We start from the raw sequence: 19,256 nt of genomic DNA, 5'->3' as shown, positions 1-19,256 counted from the left end.
ACGACGGAGAGGAGCACAAGAGGGAGAGGAGGGAGAGCACCAGAGGGAGAGAAGAGAGAGCACCAGAGGGAGAGGAGGGAGAGCAATGGAGGGAGGGGAGCACTAGAGGGAGAGGAGGGGGAGCAATGGAGGGAGAGAAGAGAGAGCACTGGAGGGAGAGGAGCACTAGAGGGAGATGAGGGGGAGCAATGGAGGGAGACAAGAGAGAGCACCAGAGGGAGAGGAAGAAGAGTACTGGAGAAAGAGGAGCACCAGAGGGAGAGGAGGGAGAACACGGGAGGGAGAGGAGCACTGGAGGGAGAGGAGGGAGAGCACCAGAGGGAGAGGAGCACAAGAGGGGGAGAAGGGAGAGCACTGGAGGGAGAGGAGCACTAGAGGGAGAGGAGGGAGAGCACTGGAGGGAGAGAAGAGGGAGCACTGGATGGAGAGGAGCACTAGAGGGAGAGAAGGGAGAGCACCGGAGGGAGAGAAGAGGGAGCACCGGAGGGAGAGGAGCACTAGAGGGAGAGGAGGGAGAGCACTGGAGGGAGAGGAGCACTAGAGGGAGAGGAGGGAGAGCAATGGAGGGAGAGGAAGAAGAATATGGAGAAAGAGGAGCACTAGAGGGAGAGGAGGGAGAGCACTGGAGGGAGAGGAGGGAGAGCACAAGAGGGAGAGGAAGAATATGGAGAAAGAGGAGCACTAGAGGGAGAGGAGGGAGAGCACTGGAGGGAGAGAAGAGGGAGCACCGGAGGGAGAGGAGCACTAGAGGGAGAGAAGGGAGAGCACTGGATGGGGAGGAGCACTACAGGGAGAAAAAGGAGAGCACAGGAGGGAGAGAAGAGGGAGCACCGGAGGGAGAGGAGCACTAGAGGGAGAGGAGGGAGAGCACGGGAGGGAGAGGAGCACTAGAGGGAGAGGAGGGAGAGCACTGGAGGGAGAGCACAAGAGGGAGAGGAAGAATATGGAGAAAGAGGAGCACTAGAGGGAGAGGAGGGAGAGCACTGGAGGGAGAGAAGAGGGAGCACCGGAGGGAGAGGAGCACTAGAGGGAGAGGAGGGAGAGCACCGGAGGGAGAGGAGGGAGAGCAATGGAGGGAGAGGAGCACTAGAGGGAGAGGAGGGAGAGCACTGGAGGGAGAGGAGGGAGAGCACAAGAGGAAGAAGAATATGGAGAAAGAGGAGCACTGGAGGGAGAGGAGGGAGAGCAGCGGGGGAGAGAGCAGAGGGGCCTGAGCGTGGCGTTGTTTTGGTTGCGGTCCCCGGCCCAGAGGCATGAACAGCCAGTACAGCCGCCCCGAGGTGTTCAGCCTCCACACCTGCCTCGAACTCAAGACCTTCTGGGAGCAGGAGATCGGGAAGCAGAGCCGCTGCCGGGAGCGCGAGGAGGCCCGCAGGGGCAGGAGCGCCCTCCGCAGGTACCGGCCCCCCCCCCCCGGGGCCTGGGTTCCAATCCCGCCACCGCTGCCCCGGTTCCTCTGGGTGACCCTGGGCCTGCCAGTCAATCAATCAATCAATCAATCAATCAATCGATCGTATTTAGTGAGCGCCTACTGTGTGCGGAGCACTGGACTGAGCGCTTGGGGAGTCCAAGTTGGCAACATCTAGAGACGGGCCCTACCCGACAGTGGGCTCACAGGCTAGGCCTCAGTCGCCTCCTCTGGAAAATTATTAACAATAATAATAATAATAATAATAATAATAATAATGATAATAATGATGATGATGGCATTTATTAAGCGCTTACTATGTGCCGAGCACTGTTCTAAGCGCCGGGGATCAGGTTGTCCCTCGGGGGGCTCACGGTCTTCATCCCCATTTGACAGAGGAGGGAACTGAGGCCCAGAGAACAATAATAATAATAATAATAATAATAGTAATAATAATAATAATAATGGTATTTGTGAAGCGCTTACTATGTGCCGAGCACTGTTCTAAGTACCGGGGATCAGGTTGTCCCTCGGGGGGCTCACGGTTTTCATCCCCATTTTACAGAGGCGGGAACTGAGGCCCAGAGAATAATAATAATAATAATGATGATGATGGTATTTGTTAAGCGCTTACTATGTGCCAAGCACTGTACTAAGCGTCGGGGATCAGGTTGTCCCTCGGGGGGCTCACGGTCTTCATCCCCATTTGACAGAGGAGGAAACTGAGGCCCAGAGAATCGTAATAATGATAATAATGATGACGGTATTTGTGAAGCGCTTACTATGTACCAAGCACTGTTCTAAGCGCCGGGGTTCAGGTTGTCCCTCGGGGGGCTCACGGTTTTCATCCCCATTTTACAGAGGCGGGAACTGAGGCCCAGAGAATAATAATAATAATAATGATGATGGTATTTGTGAAGCGCTTACTATGTGCCAAGCACTGTTCTAAGCGCTGAGGGAGAGACAAGGTGATGAGGTTATCCCTCGGGGGGCTCACGGTCTTCATCCCCATTTGACAGAGGAGGAAACTGAGGCTCGGAGAATAAGAATAATAATGATGCCGGTATTTGTGAAGCGCTTACTATGTGCCAGGCACTGTACTAAGCGCTGGGGGAGAGACAAGGTGATGAGGTTGGCCCCCGGGGGGCTCCCGGGCTTCATCCCCATTTGACAGAGGAGGAAACTGAGGCCCGGAGAATAATAATAATAATGATGACGGTATTTGTGAAGCGCTTACTATGTGCCAAGCACTGTACTAAGCGCTGAGGGAGAGACAAGGTGATGAGGTGGTCCCCCGGGGGGCTCACGGGCTTCATCCCCATTTGACAGAGGAGGAAACTGAGGCCCAGAGAATAATAATAATAATGGTATTTGTGAAGCGCTTACTATGTGCCAAGCACTGTACTAAGCGCTGAGGGAGAGACAAGGTGATGAGGTTGTCCCCCGGGGGGCTCACGGTCTTCATCCCCATTTGACAGAGGAGGAAACTGAGGCCCGGAGAATAATAATAATAATAATGATGACGGTATTTGTGAAGCGCTTACTACGTGCCAAGCACTGTACTAAGCGCTGAGGGAGAGACAAGGTGATGAGGTTATCCCTCGGGGGGCTCACTGTCTTCATCCCCATTTGACAGAGGAGGAAACTGAGGCCCGGAGAATAATAATAATGATGATGATGGTATTTGTGAAGCGCTTACTATGTGCCAAGCACTGTTCTAAGCGCCAGGGAGGACACAAGGCGATGAGGTTGTCCCACATGGGGCTCATGCTCTTCATCCCCATTTGACAGAGGAGGAAACTGAGGCCCGGAGAATAAGAATAATAATGATGACGGTATTTGTGAAGCGCTTACTATGTGCCAAGCACTGTACTAAGCGCTCAGGGAGAGACAAGGTGATGAGGTTGTCCCCCGGGGGGCTCACTGTCTTCATCCCCATTTGACAGATGAGGCAACTGAGGCCCGGAGAAGCGAAGTGACTGGCCCAAAGTCACCCAGCCTGACAAGTGGCGGAGCCGGGATTTGAACCCAGGACCTCGGACTCCAAAGCCGCGGAGCCCCACGCGGGACAGGGCCCGGGTCCGACCCCCTTGGTTCGGATCCGCCCCATCGCTTAGTACAGCGCCGGACACATAGTAGACGCTTCGCAACTACCACTATCATCGTCATCATCGTTATTTTGAGAAGCAGCGCGGATCAGTGGGCAGAGCCCGGGCTTTGGTGTCCGAGGTCCTGGGTTCTAATCCTGCCTCCGCCGCTTGTCCGCTGGGTGACTTTGGGCGAGTCACTTCCCTTCTCTGGGCCTCAGTTTCCTCCTCTGTCAAATGGGGATGAAGACCGTGGGCCCCCCGGGGGGACCACCTCATTACCTTGTCTCTCCCCCGGCGCTCAGTACAGTGCTTGGCACATAGTAAGCGCTTCACAAATGCCATCATTATTCTTATTATTATTCTCTGGGCCTCAGTTTCCTCCTCTGTCCAATGGGGATGAAGACCGGGAGCCCCCCCGGGGGACAACCTCATCACCTTGCCTCTCCCCCGGTGCTTAGAACAGTGCTTGGCACATAGTAAGCGCTTCACAAATGCCATCATTATTCTTATTATTATTCTCTGGGCCTCAGTTTCCTCCTCTGTCAAATGGGGATGAAGACCGGGAGCCCCCCCGGGGGGACAACCTCATCACCTTGTAACCTCCCCGGTGCTTAGAACAGTGCTTGGAACATACTAAGCGCTTATTAAAAGCCATTATTATTATTATTATTATTATTATTATTATCATTATTATTATTCTCTGGGCCTCAGTTTCCTCCTCTGTCAAATGGGGATGAAAACCGGAAGCCCCCCGGGGGACAACCTCATCACCTTGTATCCCCCCCAGCGCTTAGTACAGTGCTTGGCCCATAGTAAGCACTAAACAAATACCATCATTAGTAGTAGTAGTAGTAGTAGTAGTAGTAGTAGTAGTAGTAGTAGTAGTAGTAGTAGTAGTATTCTCTGGGCCTCAGTTTCCTCCTCTGTCAAATGGGGATGAAGACTGTGAGCCCCCCGGGGGACAACCTAATCACCTTGCATCCCCCGCAGCGCTTAGTACAGTGCTTGGCACAGAGTAAGCGCTTAATAAATACCATCATAGTTATTATCATTATACTCTGGGCCTCAGTTCCCTCCTCTGTCAAATGGGGATGAAGCCCGGGAGCCCCCCGGGGGACAACCTCATCACCTCGCATCCCCCCCCACCAGCGCTTAGTACAGTGCTTGGCACGTAGTAAGCGCTTCACAAATACCATCATTATTCTTATTATTATTCTCTGGGCCTCAGTTTCCTCACCTGTCCAATGGGGATGAAGACCGGGAGCCCCCCAGGGGACAACCTCATCACCTCGCATCCCCCCCACCAGCGCTTAGTACAGTGCTTGGCACATAGTAGGCGCTTAACAAATGCTATTATTATTATTCTCTGGGCCTCAGTTTCCTCCTCTGTCCAATGGGGATGAAGCCCGGGAGCCCCCCGGGGGACAACCTCATCACCTGGTCTCTCCCCCAGCGCTTAGTACAGTGCTCGGCACGTAGTAAGCGCCTCACAAATCCCCCCCCCCCCCCCCCAATGATTATTAGACGGGATTCTTGCCCTCCCTGAGTTTCCAGTGTAACAGACAATCATCTCCTCTGTCTCTCTGTCTCTCTCTGTCTCTCTCTGTCTCTCTGTGTCTCTCTGCGTCTCTCTGTCTCTCTGTGTCTCTCTGTCTCTCTGGTCTGCTTCATCTCTCTTTTTCTGTCCCTGTCTCTCGGGTCTGCCCTCTCTGTCTCTCTCTGTCTCTCTCTCTCTGTGTCTCTCTCCCTCCCCTCTCTGTCTCTCTGTGTCTCTGTGTCTCTCTGTCTCTCGGGTCTGCTTCATCTCTCTTTTTCTGTCTCTGTCTCTCTGGTCCGCCCTCTCTGTCTCTCTCTCCGTGTCTCTCTCCCTCCCCTCTCTGTCTCTCTGTGTCTCTCTGTGTCTCTGTGTCTCTGTGTCTCTCTGTGTCTCTCTGTGTCTCTCTGTGTCTCTGGTCTGCTTCATCTCTCTTTTTCTGTCTCTGTCTCTCGGGTCCACCCTCTCTGTGTCTCTCTGTCTCTCTGTGTCTCTCTGTCTCTCCGTGTCTCTCTGTCTCTCTGGTCTGCTTCATCTCTCTTTTTCTGTCTCTGTCTCTCTGGTCCACCCTCTCTGTCTCTCTCTGGCTCTCTGTGTCTCTCTGTCTCTCTGTCTCTCTGGTCTGCTGCATCTCTCTTTTTCTGTCTCTGTCTCTCGGGTCCGCCCTCTCTGTCTCTCTCTCCGTGTCTCTCTCCCTCCCCTCTCTGTCTCTCTGTGTCTCTCTGTGTCTCTGTGTCTCTGTGTCTCTGTGTCTCTCTGTGTCTCTCTGTGTCTCTGGTCTGCTTCATCTCTCTTTTTCTGTCTCTGTCTCTCGGGTCCACCCTCTCTGTGTCTCTCTGTCTCTCTGTGTCTCTCTGTCTCTCCGTGTCTCTCTGTCTCTCTGGTCTGCTTCATCTCTCTTTTTCTGTCTCTGTCTCTCTGGTCCACCCTCTCTGTCTCTCTCTGGCTCTCTGTGTCTCTGTGTCTCTCTGTCTCTCTGGTCTGCTGCATCTCTCTTTTTCTGTCTCTGTCTCTCGGGTCCGCCCTCTCTGTCTCTCTCTCCGTGTCTCTCTCCCTCCCCTCTCTGTCTCTCTCTGTCTCTCTGTCTCTCTGGTCTGCTTCATCTCTCTTTTTCTGTCTCTGTCTCTCTCCCTCCCCTCTCTGTCTCTCTGTGTCTCTGTGTCTCTCTGGTCTGCTTCATCTCTCTTTTTCTGTCTCTGTGCCTCTGGTCCACCCTCTCTGTCTCTCTCTCCGTGTCTCTCTCCCTCCCCTCTCTGTCTCTCTGTGTCTCTGTCTCTCTGGTCTGCTTCATCTCTCTTTTTCTGTCTCTGTCTCTCCGTGTCTCTCTCCCTCCCCTCTCTGTCTCTCTGTGTCTCTATGTCTCTCTGGTCTGCTTCATCTCTCTTTTTCTGTCCCTGTCTCTCTCCCTCCCCTCTCTCTGTCTCTCTGTGTCTCTCTGTCTCTCTGTGTCTCTCTGTGTCTCTGGTCTGCTTCATCTCTCTTTTTCTGTCTCTGTCTCTCGGGTCCACCCTCTCTGTCTCTCTCTGTCTCTCTCTCCGTGTCTCTCTCCCTCCCCTCACTGTCTCTCTGTGTCTCTCTGTGTCTCTGTGTCTCTCTGTCTCTCTGATCTGCTTCATCTCTCTTTTTCTGTCTCTGTCTCTCTGGTCTACCCTCTCTGTGTCTCTCTGTGTCTCTCTATGTCTCTGGTCTGCTTCATCTCTCTTTTTCTGTCTCTGTCTCTCTCTGTCTCTCTCTGTCTCTCTGTGTCTCTCTGCGTCTCTCTGTCTCTCTGTGTCTCTCTGTCTCTCGGGTCTGCTTCATCTCTCTTTTTCTGTCCCTGTCTCTCGGGTCTGCCCTCTCTGTCTCTCTCTGTCTCTCTCTGTCTCTCTCCCTCCCCTCTCTGTCTCTCTGTGTCTCTCTGTCTCTCTGTGTCTCTCTGTCTCTCTGGTCTGCTTCATCTCTCTTTTTCTGTCTCTGTCTCTCGGGGCTACCCTCTCTGTCTCTCTCTCCGTGTCTCTCTCCCTCCCCTCTCTGTCTCTCTCTGTCTCTCTGTGTCTCTCTGTCTCTCTGGTCTGCTTCATCTCTCTTTTTCTGTCCCTGTCTCTCGGGTCCACCCTCTCTGTCTCTCTCTCTCTGTGTCTCTCTTCCTCCCCTCTCTGTCTCTCTGTGTCTCTCTGTCTCTCTGGTCTGCTTCATCTCTCTTTTTCTGTCCCTGTCTCTCGGGTCCACCCTCTCTGTCTCTCTCTCTCTCTCTGTGTCTCTCTTCCTCCCCTCTCTGTCTCTCTGTGTCTCTCTGTCTCTCTGGTCTGCTTCATCTCTCTTTTTCTGTCTCTGTCTCTGTCTCTCCGTGTCTCTCTCCCTCCCCTCTCCGTCTCTCTGTGTCTCTCTGTCTCTCTGGTCTGCTTCATCTCTCTTTTTCTGTCTCTGTCTCTCCGTGTCTCTCTCCCTCCCCTCTCTGTGTCTCTGTGTCTCTCTGTCTCTCTGGTCTGCTTCATCTCTCTTTTTCTGTCTCTGTCTCTCTGGTCCACCCTCTCTGTCTCTCTCTGTGTCTCTGTGTCTCTCTGTCTCTCCGTGTCTCTGTGTCTCTCTGTCTCTCTGGTCTGCTTCATCTCTCTTTTTCTGTCTCTGTCCCTCTGGTCCACCCTCTCTATCTCTCTCTCCGTGTCTCTCTCCCTCCCCTCTCTGTCTCTCTGTGTCTCTCTCTGTCTCTCTGTCTCTCTGGTCTGCTTCATCTCTCTTTTTCTGTCTCTGTCTCTCGGGTCCACTCTGTCTCTCTGTGTCTCTCTGTGTCTCTCTGTGTCTCTCTGGTCTGCTTCATCTCTCTTTTTCTGTCTCTGTCTCTCTCTGTCTCTCCGTGTCTCTCTCCCTCCCCTCTCTGTCTCTCTGTGCCTCTCTGTCTCTCGGGTCTGCTTCATCTCTCTTTTTCTGTCTCTGTCTCTCTGGTCCGCCCTCTCTGTCTCTCTGTGTCTCTCTGTCTCTCTGGTCTGCTTCATCTCTCTTTTTCTGTCTCTGTCTCTCGGGTCCACCCTCTCTGTCTCTCTCTGTCTCTCTCTGTGTGTCTCTCCCTCCCCTCTCTGTGTCTCTCTGTCTCTCTGGTCTGCTTCATCTCTCTTTTTCTGTCTCTGTCTCTCTGGTCCGCCCCCTCTGTCTCTCTCTGTCTCTCTGGCCCACCCCCTCTCTGTCTGTCTCTCTGGTCCACCCTCTCTGTCTCTCTCTGTCTCTCTGGCCCACCCCCTCTGTCTCTCTCTGTCTCTCTGGCCCACCCGCTCTGTCTCTCTCTATCTCTCTGGCCCACCCTCTCTGTCTCTCTCGTCCACCCCCTCTGTGTCTGGCTCTCTGGTCCACCCTCTCTGTGTCTCTCTGTATCTCTGGTCCACCCACTCTGTCTCTCTCTGTCTCTCTCTGTCTCTCTGGCCCACCCCCCTCTGTCTCTCTCTGTGTCTCTGGTCCACCCCCTCTGTCTCTGTCTCTCTGGTCCACCCCCTCTGTCTCTCTCTGTCTCTCTCATCCACCCCCTCTCTGTCTCTCTGGCCCACCCCCTCTGTGTCTCTCTGGTCCACCCTCTCTTTCTCTCTCTGTCTCTGTCATCCACCCCCTCTGTCTCTCTGGTCCACCCTCTCTGTCTCTCTCTGTCTCTCTCGTCCACTCTCTCTGTGTCTCTCTGTCTCTCTGGTCCACCCCCTCTGTGTCTCTGGTCCACCCCCTCTGTGTCTCTCTGTCTCTCTGGCCCACCCCCTCTGTCTCTTTCTGTCTCTCTGGTCCACCCTCTCTGTCTCTGTCTCTCTGGCCCACCCCCTCTGTGTCTCTCTGGTCCACCCCCTCTGCCTCTCTGTGTCTCTCTGGTCCACCCCCTCTGTCTCTCTCCGTCTCTCTTGTCCACCCCCTCTGTCTCTGTCTCTCTGGCCCACCCTCTCTGTCTCTCTCTGTCTCTCTCGTCCAACCCCTCTGTGTCTGTCTCTCTGGTCCACCCTCTCTGTCTCTCTCTGTCTCTCTCATCCACCCCCTCTCTGTCTCTCTCTGTCTCTCTGGTCCACCCCCTCTGTCTCTCTCTGTCTCTCTCATCCACCCCCTCTGTGTCTCTCTGTGTCTCTGGCCCACCCCCTCTGTGTCTCTCTCTCTCTCTCTGGCCCACCCCCCTCTGTCTCTCTCTGTGTCTCTGGTCCACCCCCTCTGTCTCTGTCTCTCTGGTCCATCCCCTCTGTCTCTCTCTGTGTCTCTGGCCCACCCTCTCTGTCTCTCTTTCTCTCTGGTCCACCCGCTCTGTCTCTCTCTGTCTCTCTCATCCACCCTCTCTGTCTCTCTGGTCCACCCCCTCTGTCTCTCTCTGTCTCTCTGGTCCACCCTCTCTGTCTCTCTCTGTCTCTCTCATCCACCCCCTCTGTGTCTCTCTGTCTCTCTGGCTCACCCCCTCTGCCTCCCTCTGTCTCTCTCGTCCACCCCCTCTGTCTCTGTCTCTCTGGTCCGCCCCCTCTGTCTCTCTCTGTCTCTCTCATCCACCCCCTCTCTGTCTCTGTGTCTTTCTGGTCCACACTCTCTGTCTCTCTCTGTCTCTCTGGCCCACCCCCTCTGTCTCTCTCTGTGTCTCTGGTCCACCCCCTCTGTCTCTGTGTCTCTGGTCCGCCCCCTCTGTCTCTGTGTCTCTGGTCCGCCCCCTCTGTCTCTGTCTCTCTGGTCCGCCCCCTCTGTCTCTGCCTCTCTCATCCACCCCCTCTCTGTCTGTCTCTCTGGTCCACCCTCTCTGTCTCTCTCTGTCTCTCTGGCCCACCCCCTCTGTGTCTCTCTGTCTCTCTGGTCCACCCCCTCTGTGTCTCTCTGTCTCTCTGGCCCACCCCCTCTGTCTCTCCCTGCCTCTCTGTTTCTCCCCCCCCCCCCGTCTCTGTCTCTCTCCATCTCTCCGGCCCACCCGCACTGTGTCTCTCTGGTCCACCCGCTCTGTCTCTGTCCCCCCCACGTCTCTGGCCCTCCCCGTCAGGCTCCGAGCCGAGTGGAAGAGTCGCCTGGAGAAGCGGACGCAGATGATGGACGCCGCCGGTGACCCCGGGAAGCCGGCGGACGCCTCCGCCTGAGCGCCTCCGAGGCCTCGCCGGCCTGGGGAATGGGCCCAACCCCTTCCCCCTTCCTGGGCCTCGCCTGGACGGTCCCTCCCTGACCCCCGGCCGGGCCCCGCGTCCGTCGTGCCCCCCAGATCCGCCCTCCCCTCTCCCTCCGAACTGCCAGCGCTCGGCCTCTCCCGCCCCGGTGACTGTATTGGCCTCCTCTCCGGCCTCCCGCCTCTCCCCGCTCCAGTCCATCCTTCCCGGGGCTGTGGCCCAAATCACCACAAAAAACGGTCCCCCTCCACCCCCCCATCGCCCCCTCGCCTCCTCCGGTCTGACCTCCCTGATTTCCTTGCCCAGCCCGGCCCGCACGCTCCGTCCTTCTCACGCCAACCTCCTCCCCGGGCCTCCATCTCCTCTCTGTCCCCTCCGACCCCCGGCCTCCATCCTGCCTCCGGCCTGGCAGGGCCTCCCACCTCCCATCCCCTGGACCGTCCTCCTCCTCCTCCTCCTCCTCCTCCTCCTCCAGGAAGCCTTCCCTGATTAAGTCATCTCACGCCAACCTCCTCTCTGTGTCTCTCCGTCTCATCTCCGTCATCTCCAACCCCCGGCCCCCATCCTGCCTCCGGCCTGCAATGGCCTCCCTCCTCAAATCTCACACACCATCGCTCTCTCCCCTCCTTCACAGCCTGATTGAAGGGATCCCTCTTCCTCCTCCTCCTCCTCCTCCAGGAAGCCTTCCCAGATTAAGTTATCTCACGCCAACCTTCTCCTTGGGTCTCTCCATCTCCTCTCTGTCACCTCTGACCCCCGGCCTCCATCCTGCCTCCAGCCTGGCAGCACCTCCCCCCTCTAATCGCCCAGACCGTCCCTCTTCCCTCCTCCTCTTCCTCCATCCCTCCTCCTCCTCCTCCTCCTCCTCCAGGAAGCCTTCCCAGATTAAGTCATCTCACGCCAACCTTCTCCCCGGGCCTCCATCTCCTCTCTGTCACCTCTGACCCCCGGCCTCCATCCTGCCTCCGGCCTGGCAGGGCCTCCTTACCTCCTCACATCCCCCAGACTGTCCCTCTCCCCTCCTCCTCCTCCTCCTCCTCCTCCTCCTCCTCCAGGAAGTCTTCCCGGATTAAGTCATCTCACGCCAACCTTCTCCCTGGGCCTCCATCTCACCATCGCTCTCCCCTCCTCCTCCTCCTCCTCCTCCTCCTCCTCCAGGAAGTCTTCCCGGATTAAGTCATCTCATGCCAACCTTCTCCCTGGGCCTCCATCTCACCATCGCTCTCCCCTCCTCCTCCTCCTCCGCCTCCTCCTCCTCTTCCTCTTCCTCCTCCTCCTCCTCCTCCTCCTCCTCCTCCTCCTCCTCCTCCAGGAAGCCTTCCCAGATTAAGCCATCTCACGCCAACCTCCTCCCCGGGCCTCCATCTCCTCTCTGTCCCCTCTGACCCCCGGCCTCCATCCTGCCTCCGGCCTGGCAGGGCCTCCCTTCCTCCACACATCCCCCAAACCATTCCTCTCCCCTCCTCCTCCTCTTCCTCCTCCTCCTTCTCCTCCTCCTCCTCCAGGAAGCCTTCCCTGATTGATTAAGTCATCTCACACGAACCTTCTCCCCGGGCCTCCATCTCACCATCGCTCTCCCCTCCTTCACAGCCTGATTGAAGGGACCCCTACTCCTCCTCCTCCTCCTCCTCCTCCTCCTCCTCCCCCAGGAAGCCTTCCCTGCCTGCGGCCTCCTCTCCTCCCGCTCCTCTTCCCCTTTCTCCATCCTCGCCCCCACATCTATCATTTTATTTATTTCTCGCCACCTCCGTCCCCCCCTCTAGACGGTCACCTCCCTGTGGGCAGGGAGCAGCTCCGCTTATTCTCCTACTGTCCCCTCCCCAGCGCTTTGTACGGCGTTCAGCACACCATAGGCGTTCAATAAATGCGATCGACTGGGTGGTTTGAGTTCCCCGTACGGTGAGATCGACTCCTCTCCGGCTCATTGGAAGGGGTCTGTCACATTGTTACATTGCCCGTCTTTTTTAATAGCGTTTCTTCGGCGCTTACTATGTGCCGGGCACTGTACTAAGCGCTGGGGAGGACACAAACCAATCGGGTCGGACACAGGCCCCGTCCCCCGTGGGGCTCACGCTCTCCATCCCCATTTTCCGGAGGAGGGAACTGAGGCCCGGAGAAGTGACGTGACTCGCCCCAGGCCACACAGCAGACAAGGGGCGGAGCCGGGATTAGAACCCAGGACCTTGGGACTCCCAAGCCCGGGGAGGATCCAAGGGGATGAGGTTGTCTCCCCGTGGGGCTCCCGGTCTCCCTCCCCGTTGGACAGAGGAGGGAAACTGAGGCCCAGAGAAGGGAAGTGACTCGCCCAAAGTCACCCAGCTGACCGTTGGCGGAGCCGGGATTTGAACCCAGGACCTCGGACTCCAAAGCCCGGCCTCTTTCCACTGAGCCGCGCTGCTTGCGACTGAATGGCCGAATGAATCATCACCATCATCAATCGTATTTATTGAACGCTTACTGTGTGCAGAGCACTGTACTAAGCGCTTGGGAAGTACAAATTGGCAACATATAGAGACATATAGAGAATGAATGCTCTGCGAACAGTGAGCGCTCAATAAATACGATGGAATGAATGAATGAATGAATGAATGAACTGCATTGCCCCAAGGTCAGGGGTCAAGGCGGTCATTCCCCTGCCTCGGTGGGACGGAAAGCGGAGCCTCCGGCCCGCAAACTTCACAACCTCTCGGCTCCGGGCCCCGGACGGGGTCCGGGCGTCATCCAAATAGCCCCGGGAAGGCCCGGGAAGGGCTCTCCCTCTTGCCCCCCTCTCAGAAGGAGTCCAAAGTCATGGGTTCGAATCCCGGCTCTGCCAACTGTCAGCTGTGTGACCTTGGATAAGTCACTTCCCTTCTCTGGGCCTCAGTTCCCTCCTCTGTCAAATGGGGATGAAGGCCGTGAGCCCCCCGTGGGGACAACCTCATCACCTGGGATCCTCCCCAGCGCTTAGAACAGTGCTTGGCACATAGTAAGCGCTTAATAAATGCCGTCATCAGTATTATTATTGTCAGCTGGGTGACTTTGGGCAAGTCACTTCCCTTCTCTGGGCCTCAGTCCCCTCCTCTGTCAAATGGGGATGAAGACCGTGAGCCCCCCGGGGGGACAACCTCATCACCTTGGATCCTCCCCACCGCTTAGAACAGTGCTTGGCACATAGTAAGCGCTTAATAAATGCCGTCGTCATTATTATTATTGTCAGCTGGGTGACTTTGGGCAAGTCACTTTCCTTCTCTGTGCCTCAGTTCCCTCCTCTGTCAAATGGGGATGAAGACCGGGAGCCCCCCGGGGGGACAACCTCATCACCTTGGATCCTCCCCAGCGCTTAGAACAGTGCTTGGCACATAGTAAGTGCTTAATAAATGCCATCATTATTATTATTATTATTATTATTATTACTATATTGTCAGCTGGGTGACTTTGGGCAAGTCATTTTTCTTCTCTGTGCCTCAGTTCCCTCCTCTGTCAAATGGGGATGAAGACCGTGAGCCCCGTGGGGGGACAACCTCATCACCTTGGATCCTCCCCAGTGCTTAGAACAGTGCTTGGCACATAGTAAGCGCTTAATAAATGCCGTCGTCATTATTATTATTGTCAGCTGGGTGACTTTGGGCAAGTCACTTCCCTTCTCTGGGCCTCAGTTCCCTTCTCTGTTAAATGGGGATGAAGACCGTGAGCCCCCCGGGGGGACAACCTCATCACCTTGGATCCTCCCCAGCGCTTAGAACAGTGCTTGGCACCAAGTAAGCACTTAATAAATGCCATCATTATTATTATTATTATTATTATTATTATTATTATTATTATTATTATTATTGTCAGCTGGGTGACTTTGGGCAAGTCACTTCCCTTCTCTGGGCCTCAGTTCCCTCCTCTGTCAAATGGGGATGAAGACCGGGAGCCCCCCGGGGGGACAACCTCATCACCTTGGATCCTCCCCAGCGCTTAGAACAGTGCTGGGCACTTAGTAAGCGCTTAATAAATGCTATTATTATTATTATTATTATTATTATTATTATTATTATTGTCAGCTGGGTGACTTTGGGCAAGTCACTTCCCTTCTCTGGGCCTCAGTTCCCTCCTCTGTCAAATGGGGATGAAGACCGTGAGCCCCCCCGGGGGGACAACCTCATCACCTTGCAACCTCCCCAGCGCTTAGAACAGTGCTGGGCACATAGTAAGCGCCTAATAAATGCCATCAAAAAAAAAAAGAACAGGGATTGGCACATAATGAGCACTTACACACCATCGGGATTAAGACTGGCAGCCTCACGTGGGACAACCTCATCACCTTGTATCTCCCCAGCGCTTAGAACAGTGCCTGGCACATAGTAAGCGCTTCACAAATACCCTCATCATCATTATTATTATCCTCCTCCTCATCATCATCACCAAAAAGCCGCCAGACGCCAGAATCTCTCAATCAATCAATCAATCAATCAATCAATCAATCGTATTTATTGAGCGCTTCCTGTGTGCAGAGCACTGTACTAAGCGCTTGGGAAGGACAAGTTGGCAACAACTCTCGCCCCTTCCCATTCCTCCGTTCATCCATTCCAACGTCCTGGGTGCAGAGCACTGTACTGAACGTTTCCAGCCCGTGAGCCCGTTGTTGGGTAGGGACCGTCTCTATCTGTTGCCGGATTGTAATAATAATAATAATAATAATAATAATAATAATAATAGTATTTGTTAAGCGCTTACTATGTGCCAAGCACTGTTCTAAGCGCCGGGGGAGAGACAAGGTGATGAGGTTGTCCCCAGTCCCGGTCTTCATCCCCATTTGACAGAGGAGGCAACTGAGGCCCAGAGAAGTGAAGTGACTCGCCCAAAGCCACCCAGCTGACGAGTGGCGGAGCCGGGATTTGAACCCAGGACCTCGGACTCCAAAGCCCGGCCTCTTTCCACTGAGCCTCGCTGCTTTTATTGTACTTTCCAAGCGCTTAGTACAGTGCTCTGCCCACAGGAAGCGCTCAATAAATATGACTGAATGGATGCAGGAATGATTTCTTTTATTACTGAAGCGGCGCGGCCTAGTGGGAGTCAGAAGGTCCTGGGTTCTAATCCCGCCACCTCCCCCGTCTGCTGAGTGACCTTGTCCGGGTCATTTCGCTTCTCTGAGAGAAGCAGCGCGGCCTAGTGAGTCGAACCCAGGGCTGGGGGTCCGAAGGACCTGGGTTCTAATCCCGGCTCTGCCCCGTGTCTGCTGTGTGACCTTGGACGCGTCACTTCCCTTCTCTGGGCCTCAGTTTCCTCCTCCGTCATTCATTCAGTCAATTATTATTATTATTATTGGCTCAATTATTAAGCGCTTGGGGACCACGGGGGACACGGACTGCGTCCAATCCGATTGGCTTGGATGTCCCTATTGCCCTGTTTATTTATTTATTTATTTACTTATTTATTTATTCATTTTATTAGTTAATTAATTAATTAATTTTATTTGTACATATTTATTCTCTTTATTTTATTTTGTTAGCATGTTTTGTTTTGTCCTCTGTCTCCCCCTTCTAGACCGTGAGCCCGCTGTCGGGTAGGGACCGTCTCTAGATGTTGCCAACTTGGACTTCCCAAGCGCTTAGTACAGTGTTCTGCACACAGTAAGCGCTCAATAAATATGATTGAATGAATAAATACGATTGAAGGAATAAATATGATTGAATGAATGAATGAATTCAGTCAATTATTATTATTATTATTGGCTCAATTATTGAGCGCATGAGGCCCACGGGGGACAGGGACTGCGTCCAACCCGATTGGCTTGTATGTCCCTATTACTCTATTAGTTAATTAATTAATTAATTTATTTATTTATTCATTTTATTTGTACATATTTATTTTCTTTATTTTATTTTGTTAACATGTTTTGTCGTCCATCTCCCCCTTTTAGACCGTGAGCCCGCTGTTGGGTAGGGCCCGTCTCTAGATGTTGCCGACTTGGACTTCCCAAGCGCCTAGTACAGCGCTCTGCACACAGGAAGCGCTCAATAAATACGCTTGAATGAATGAATGAATGTCCCCCAGCGCTTAGTACAGTGCCCGGCACGTAGTAGGCGCTTAACAAATGCCATTATTATCATTATTAAATTTCTCTACAACCATAATTCCTTCCTTCCTTCATTTCCTCCCATTCCCTTCTGCATCCGAGTGGCCCTTGGATTTCCTCCCTATAATCATGATGGTATTTATTAAGCGCTTACTACGTGCAAAGTACTGTTCTAAGCGCTGGGGAGGTTACAAGGTGCTCAGGTTGTCCCACGGGGGGCTCCTTATATTTCCCCCTCATTCAGCCCCACACCATTTTCTCTTTCTGTTGCTGAATTATCCTTTCCGAGCGCTCAGTCCAGTGCTCGGCGCACAGGAAGTGCTCAATAAATACGATGGAATGAATGAATGAATGTCCAGATCCACCATTTATTTATTTCTATTAATGACTCCCTCCCTCTCTCTCTCCTCTTCCTCCCCTCTCCCCGCCCCACAGCATTGATCTATATAAATACATCTATATATATATTATATATATATATAGATATATATTATATCTATAATTCTATTTATTTATTCTGAAGCCGCTTTACTTGTTTTGATGTGTATACATATATCTATAATTCTATTTATTTATATTGAGGCCACTTTACTTCTTTGAATGCGTATGTATCTATAATTCTACTTATTTATACTGACGTCTGTTTACTTGGTTTGATGTGTAGATATCTATAATTCTATTTATATCAATCAATCAATCATATTTATTGAGCGCTTACTATGTGCAGAGCACTGGACTAAGCGCTTGGGAAGTACAAATCGACACCTCTTTATTTGTTTGGATGTGTAGATGTGGATAAATCTATTTATTTCTACTGGCCCTTCTTTACTTGTTTTGATGTGTAAATAGTCATAATTTTATTTATTTATAGTGACCCCTCTTTACTCGGTTTGATGGTAGACATCTATCCATAAATTTTATTTATTTATAGTGACCCCTCTTTACTCGGTTTGATGGTAGGCATCTATAATTCTATTTATTTAGATTGACGCCTCTTTAGTTGTTTGGATGTGTAGATGTCGATAAATCTCTTTATTTCTATTGACCCTTCTTTACTTGTTTTGATGAGCAGATATCCATAATTTTATTTATTTATAGTGACCCCTCTTTACTCAGTTTGATGGTAGACATCTATAATTCTATTTATTTAGATTGACACCTCTTTAGTTTGGATGTGTAGATGTCGATAAATCTCTTTATTTCTATTGACCCTTCTTTACTTGTTTTGATGAGCAGATATCCATAATTTTATTTATTTATAGTGACCCCTCTTTACTCGGTTTGATGGTAGGCATCTATAATTCTATTTATTTAGATTGACGCCTCTTTAGTTGTTTGGATGTGTAGATGTCGATAAATCTCTTTATTTCTATTGACCCTTCTTTACTTGTTTTGATGAGCAGATATCCATAATTTTATTTATTTATAGTGACCCCTCTTTACTCGGTTTGATGGTAGACATCTATAATTCTATTTATTTAGATTGACGCCTCTTTACTTGTTTGGATGTGTAGATGTCGATAAATCTCTTTATTTCTATTGACCCTTCTTTACTTGTTTCGATGTGTAGATATCCATAATTTTATTTATTTATAGTGACCCCTCTTTACTCGGTTTGATGGTAGACATCTATAGTTCTATTTATTTATACTGACGCCTCATTAGTTGTTTGGTTGTGTAGATGTCAATAAATCTCTTTATTTCTATTGACCTTTCTTTACTTGTTTAGATGTGTAGATATCCATAATTTTATTTATTTATATTGACCTCTCTTTAATTGTTTTGATGTGCAGATACCGATAATTTTATTTATTTATATTGACACCTCATTACTTGTTTGGCTATGTAGCTATCGATAAATCTATTTATTTCTATTGCCCCTTTACTTGTTTTGATGTGTAGATATCCATAATTTTATTTATTTATAGTGACCCTCTTTACTCGGTTTGATGGTAGACATCTATAATTTTATTTATTTATATTGACGCCTCATTAGTTGTTTGGTTGTGTAGATGTCGATACATCTATTTATTTCTATTGACCCTTCTTTAGTTGTTTCGATGTGTAGATATCCATAATTTTATTTATTTATAGTGACCCCTCTTTACTCGGTTTGGTGGTAGACATCTATAATTCTATTTATTTAGATTGACGCCTCTTTACTTGTTTGGATGTGTAGCTGTCGATAAATCTATTTATTTCTATTGACCCTTCTTTACTTGTTTCGATGTGTAGATATCCATAATTTTATTTATTTATAATCACCCCTCTTTACTTGGTTTGATGGTAGACATCTATAGTTCTATTTATTTATATTGACGCCTCTTGACTTGTTTGGATGTGTAGGTATCGATAAATCTATTTATTTCTATTGACCCTTCTTTACTTGTTTTGATGTGTAGATATCTATAATTCTATTTATTTATATTGACCCCTCTTCACTCGGTTTGATGGTAGATATCTATCATTCTATTTATTTAGATTGACCCCTCTTTTCTTGTTTGGATGTGTAGATGTCAATAAATCTATTTATTTCTATTGACCCTTCTTTACTTGTATTGATGTTTAGATATCCATAATTTTATTCATATTGACCTCTCTTTAATTGTTTTGATGTGTAGATACCTATAGTTCTATTTATTTATATTGACGCCTCTTGTTTGGATGTGTAGCTGTCAATAAATCTATTTCTTTCTATTGACCCTTCTTTACTTGGTTTGATGTGTAAAGATCCATAATTTTATTTATTTATATTGACCCCTCTTTACTCGGTTTGATGGTAGATATCTATCATTCTATTTATTTAGATTGACCCCTCTTTACTAGGTTTGATGGTAGATATCCATAATTCTATTTATTTAGCTTGACGCCTCTTTACTTGTTTGGATGTGTAGGTGTCGATAAATCTATTTCTATTGACCCTTCTTTACTTGTATTGATGTGTAAATATCCATAATCTTATTTATCTATATTGACCTCTCTTTAATTGTTTTGATGTGTAGATACCTATAGTTCTATTTATTTATATTGACGCCTCTTGACTTGTTTGGATGTGTAGGTATCGATAAATCTATTTATTTCTATTGACCCTTCTTTGCTTGTTTTGATGTGT

General features: G+C 50.8%; 1 protein-coding gene across 1 annotated transcript; it reads left to right on the top strand.

The window, feature by feature from the left end:
• The first annotated feature begins 1,253 nt into the window (after positions 1 to 1,253).
• LOC119923125 (protein FAM240B-like) lies at positions 1,254 to 10,077 on the top strand. The gene is made up of 2 exons (XM_038742655.1): positions 1,254 to 1,396; positions 9,984 to 10,077. Exons 1-2 carry the CDS (start codon positions 1,254 to 1,256, stop codon positions 10,075 to 10,077), a joined length of 237 nt encoding a protein of 78 aa, XP_038598583.1.
• Positions 10,078 to 19,256: the final 9,179 nt, after the last annotated feature.

This window comes from Tachyglossus aculeatus, unplaced genomic scaffold, assembly GCF_015852505.1.
Source record: "Tachyglossus aculeatus isolate mTacAcu1 unplaced genomic scaffold, mTacAcu1.pri scaffold_145_arrow_ctg1, whole genome shotgun sequence".
Classification (NCBI taxonomy): domain Eukaryota; kingdom Metazoa; phylum Chordata; class Mammalia; order Monotremata; family Tachyglossidae; genus Tachyglossus; species Tachyglossus aculeatus.
This window is presented reverse-complemented; position numbering and strand designations above follow the sequence as displayed.

Coding starts and splice junctions, on each gene's coding strand:
- LOC119923125 (XM_038742655.1), top strand. CDS start 1,254: ATGAACAGCCAGTACAGCCGCCCCGAGGTGTTCAGCCTCCACACCTGC. Junction 1,397..9,983: donor GGCAGGAGCGCCCTCCGCAG/GTACCGGCCCCC, acceptor CCTCCCCGTCAG/GCTCCGAGCCGAGTGGAAGA.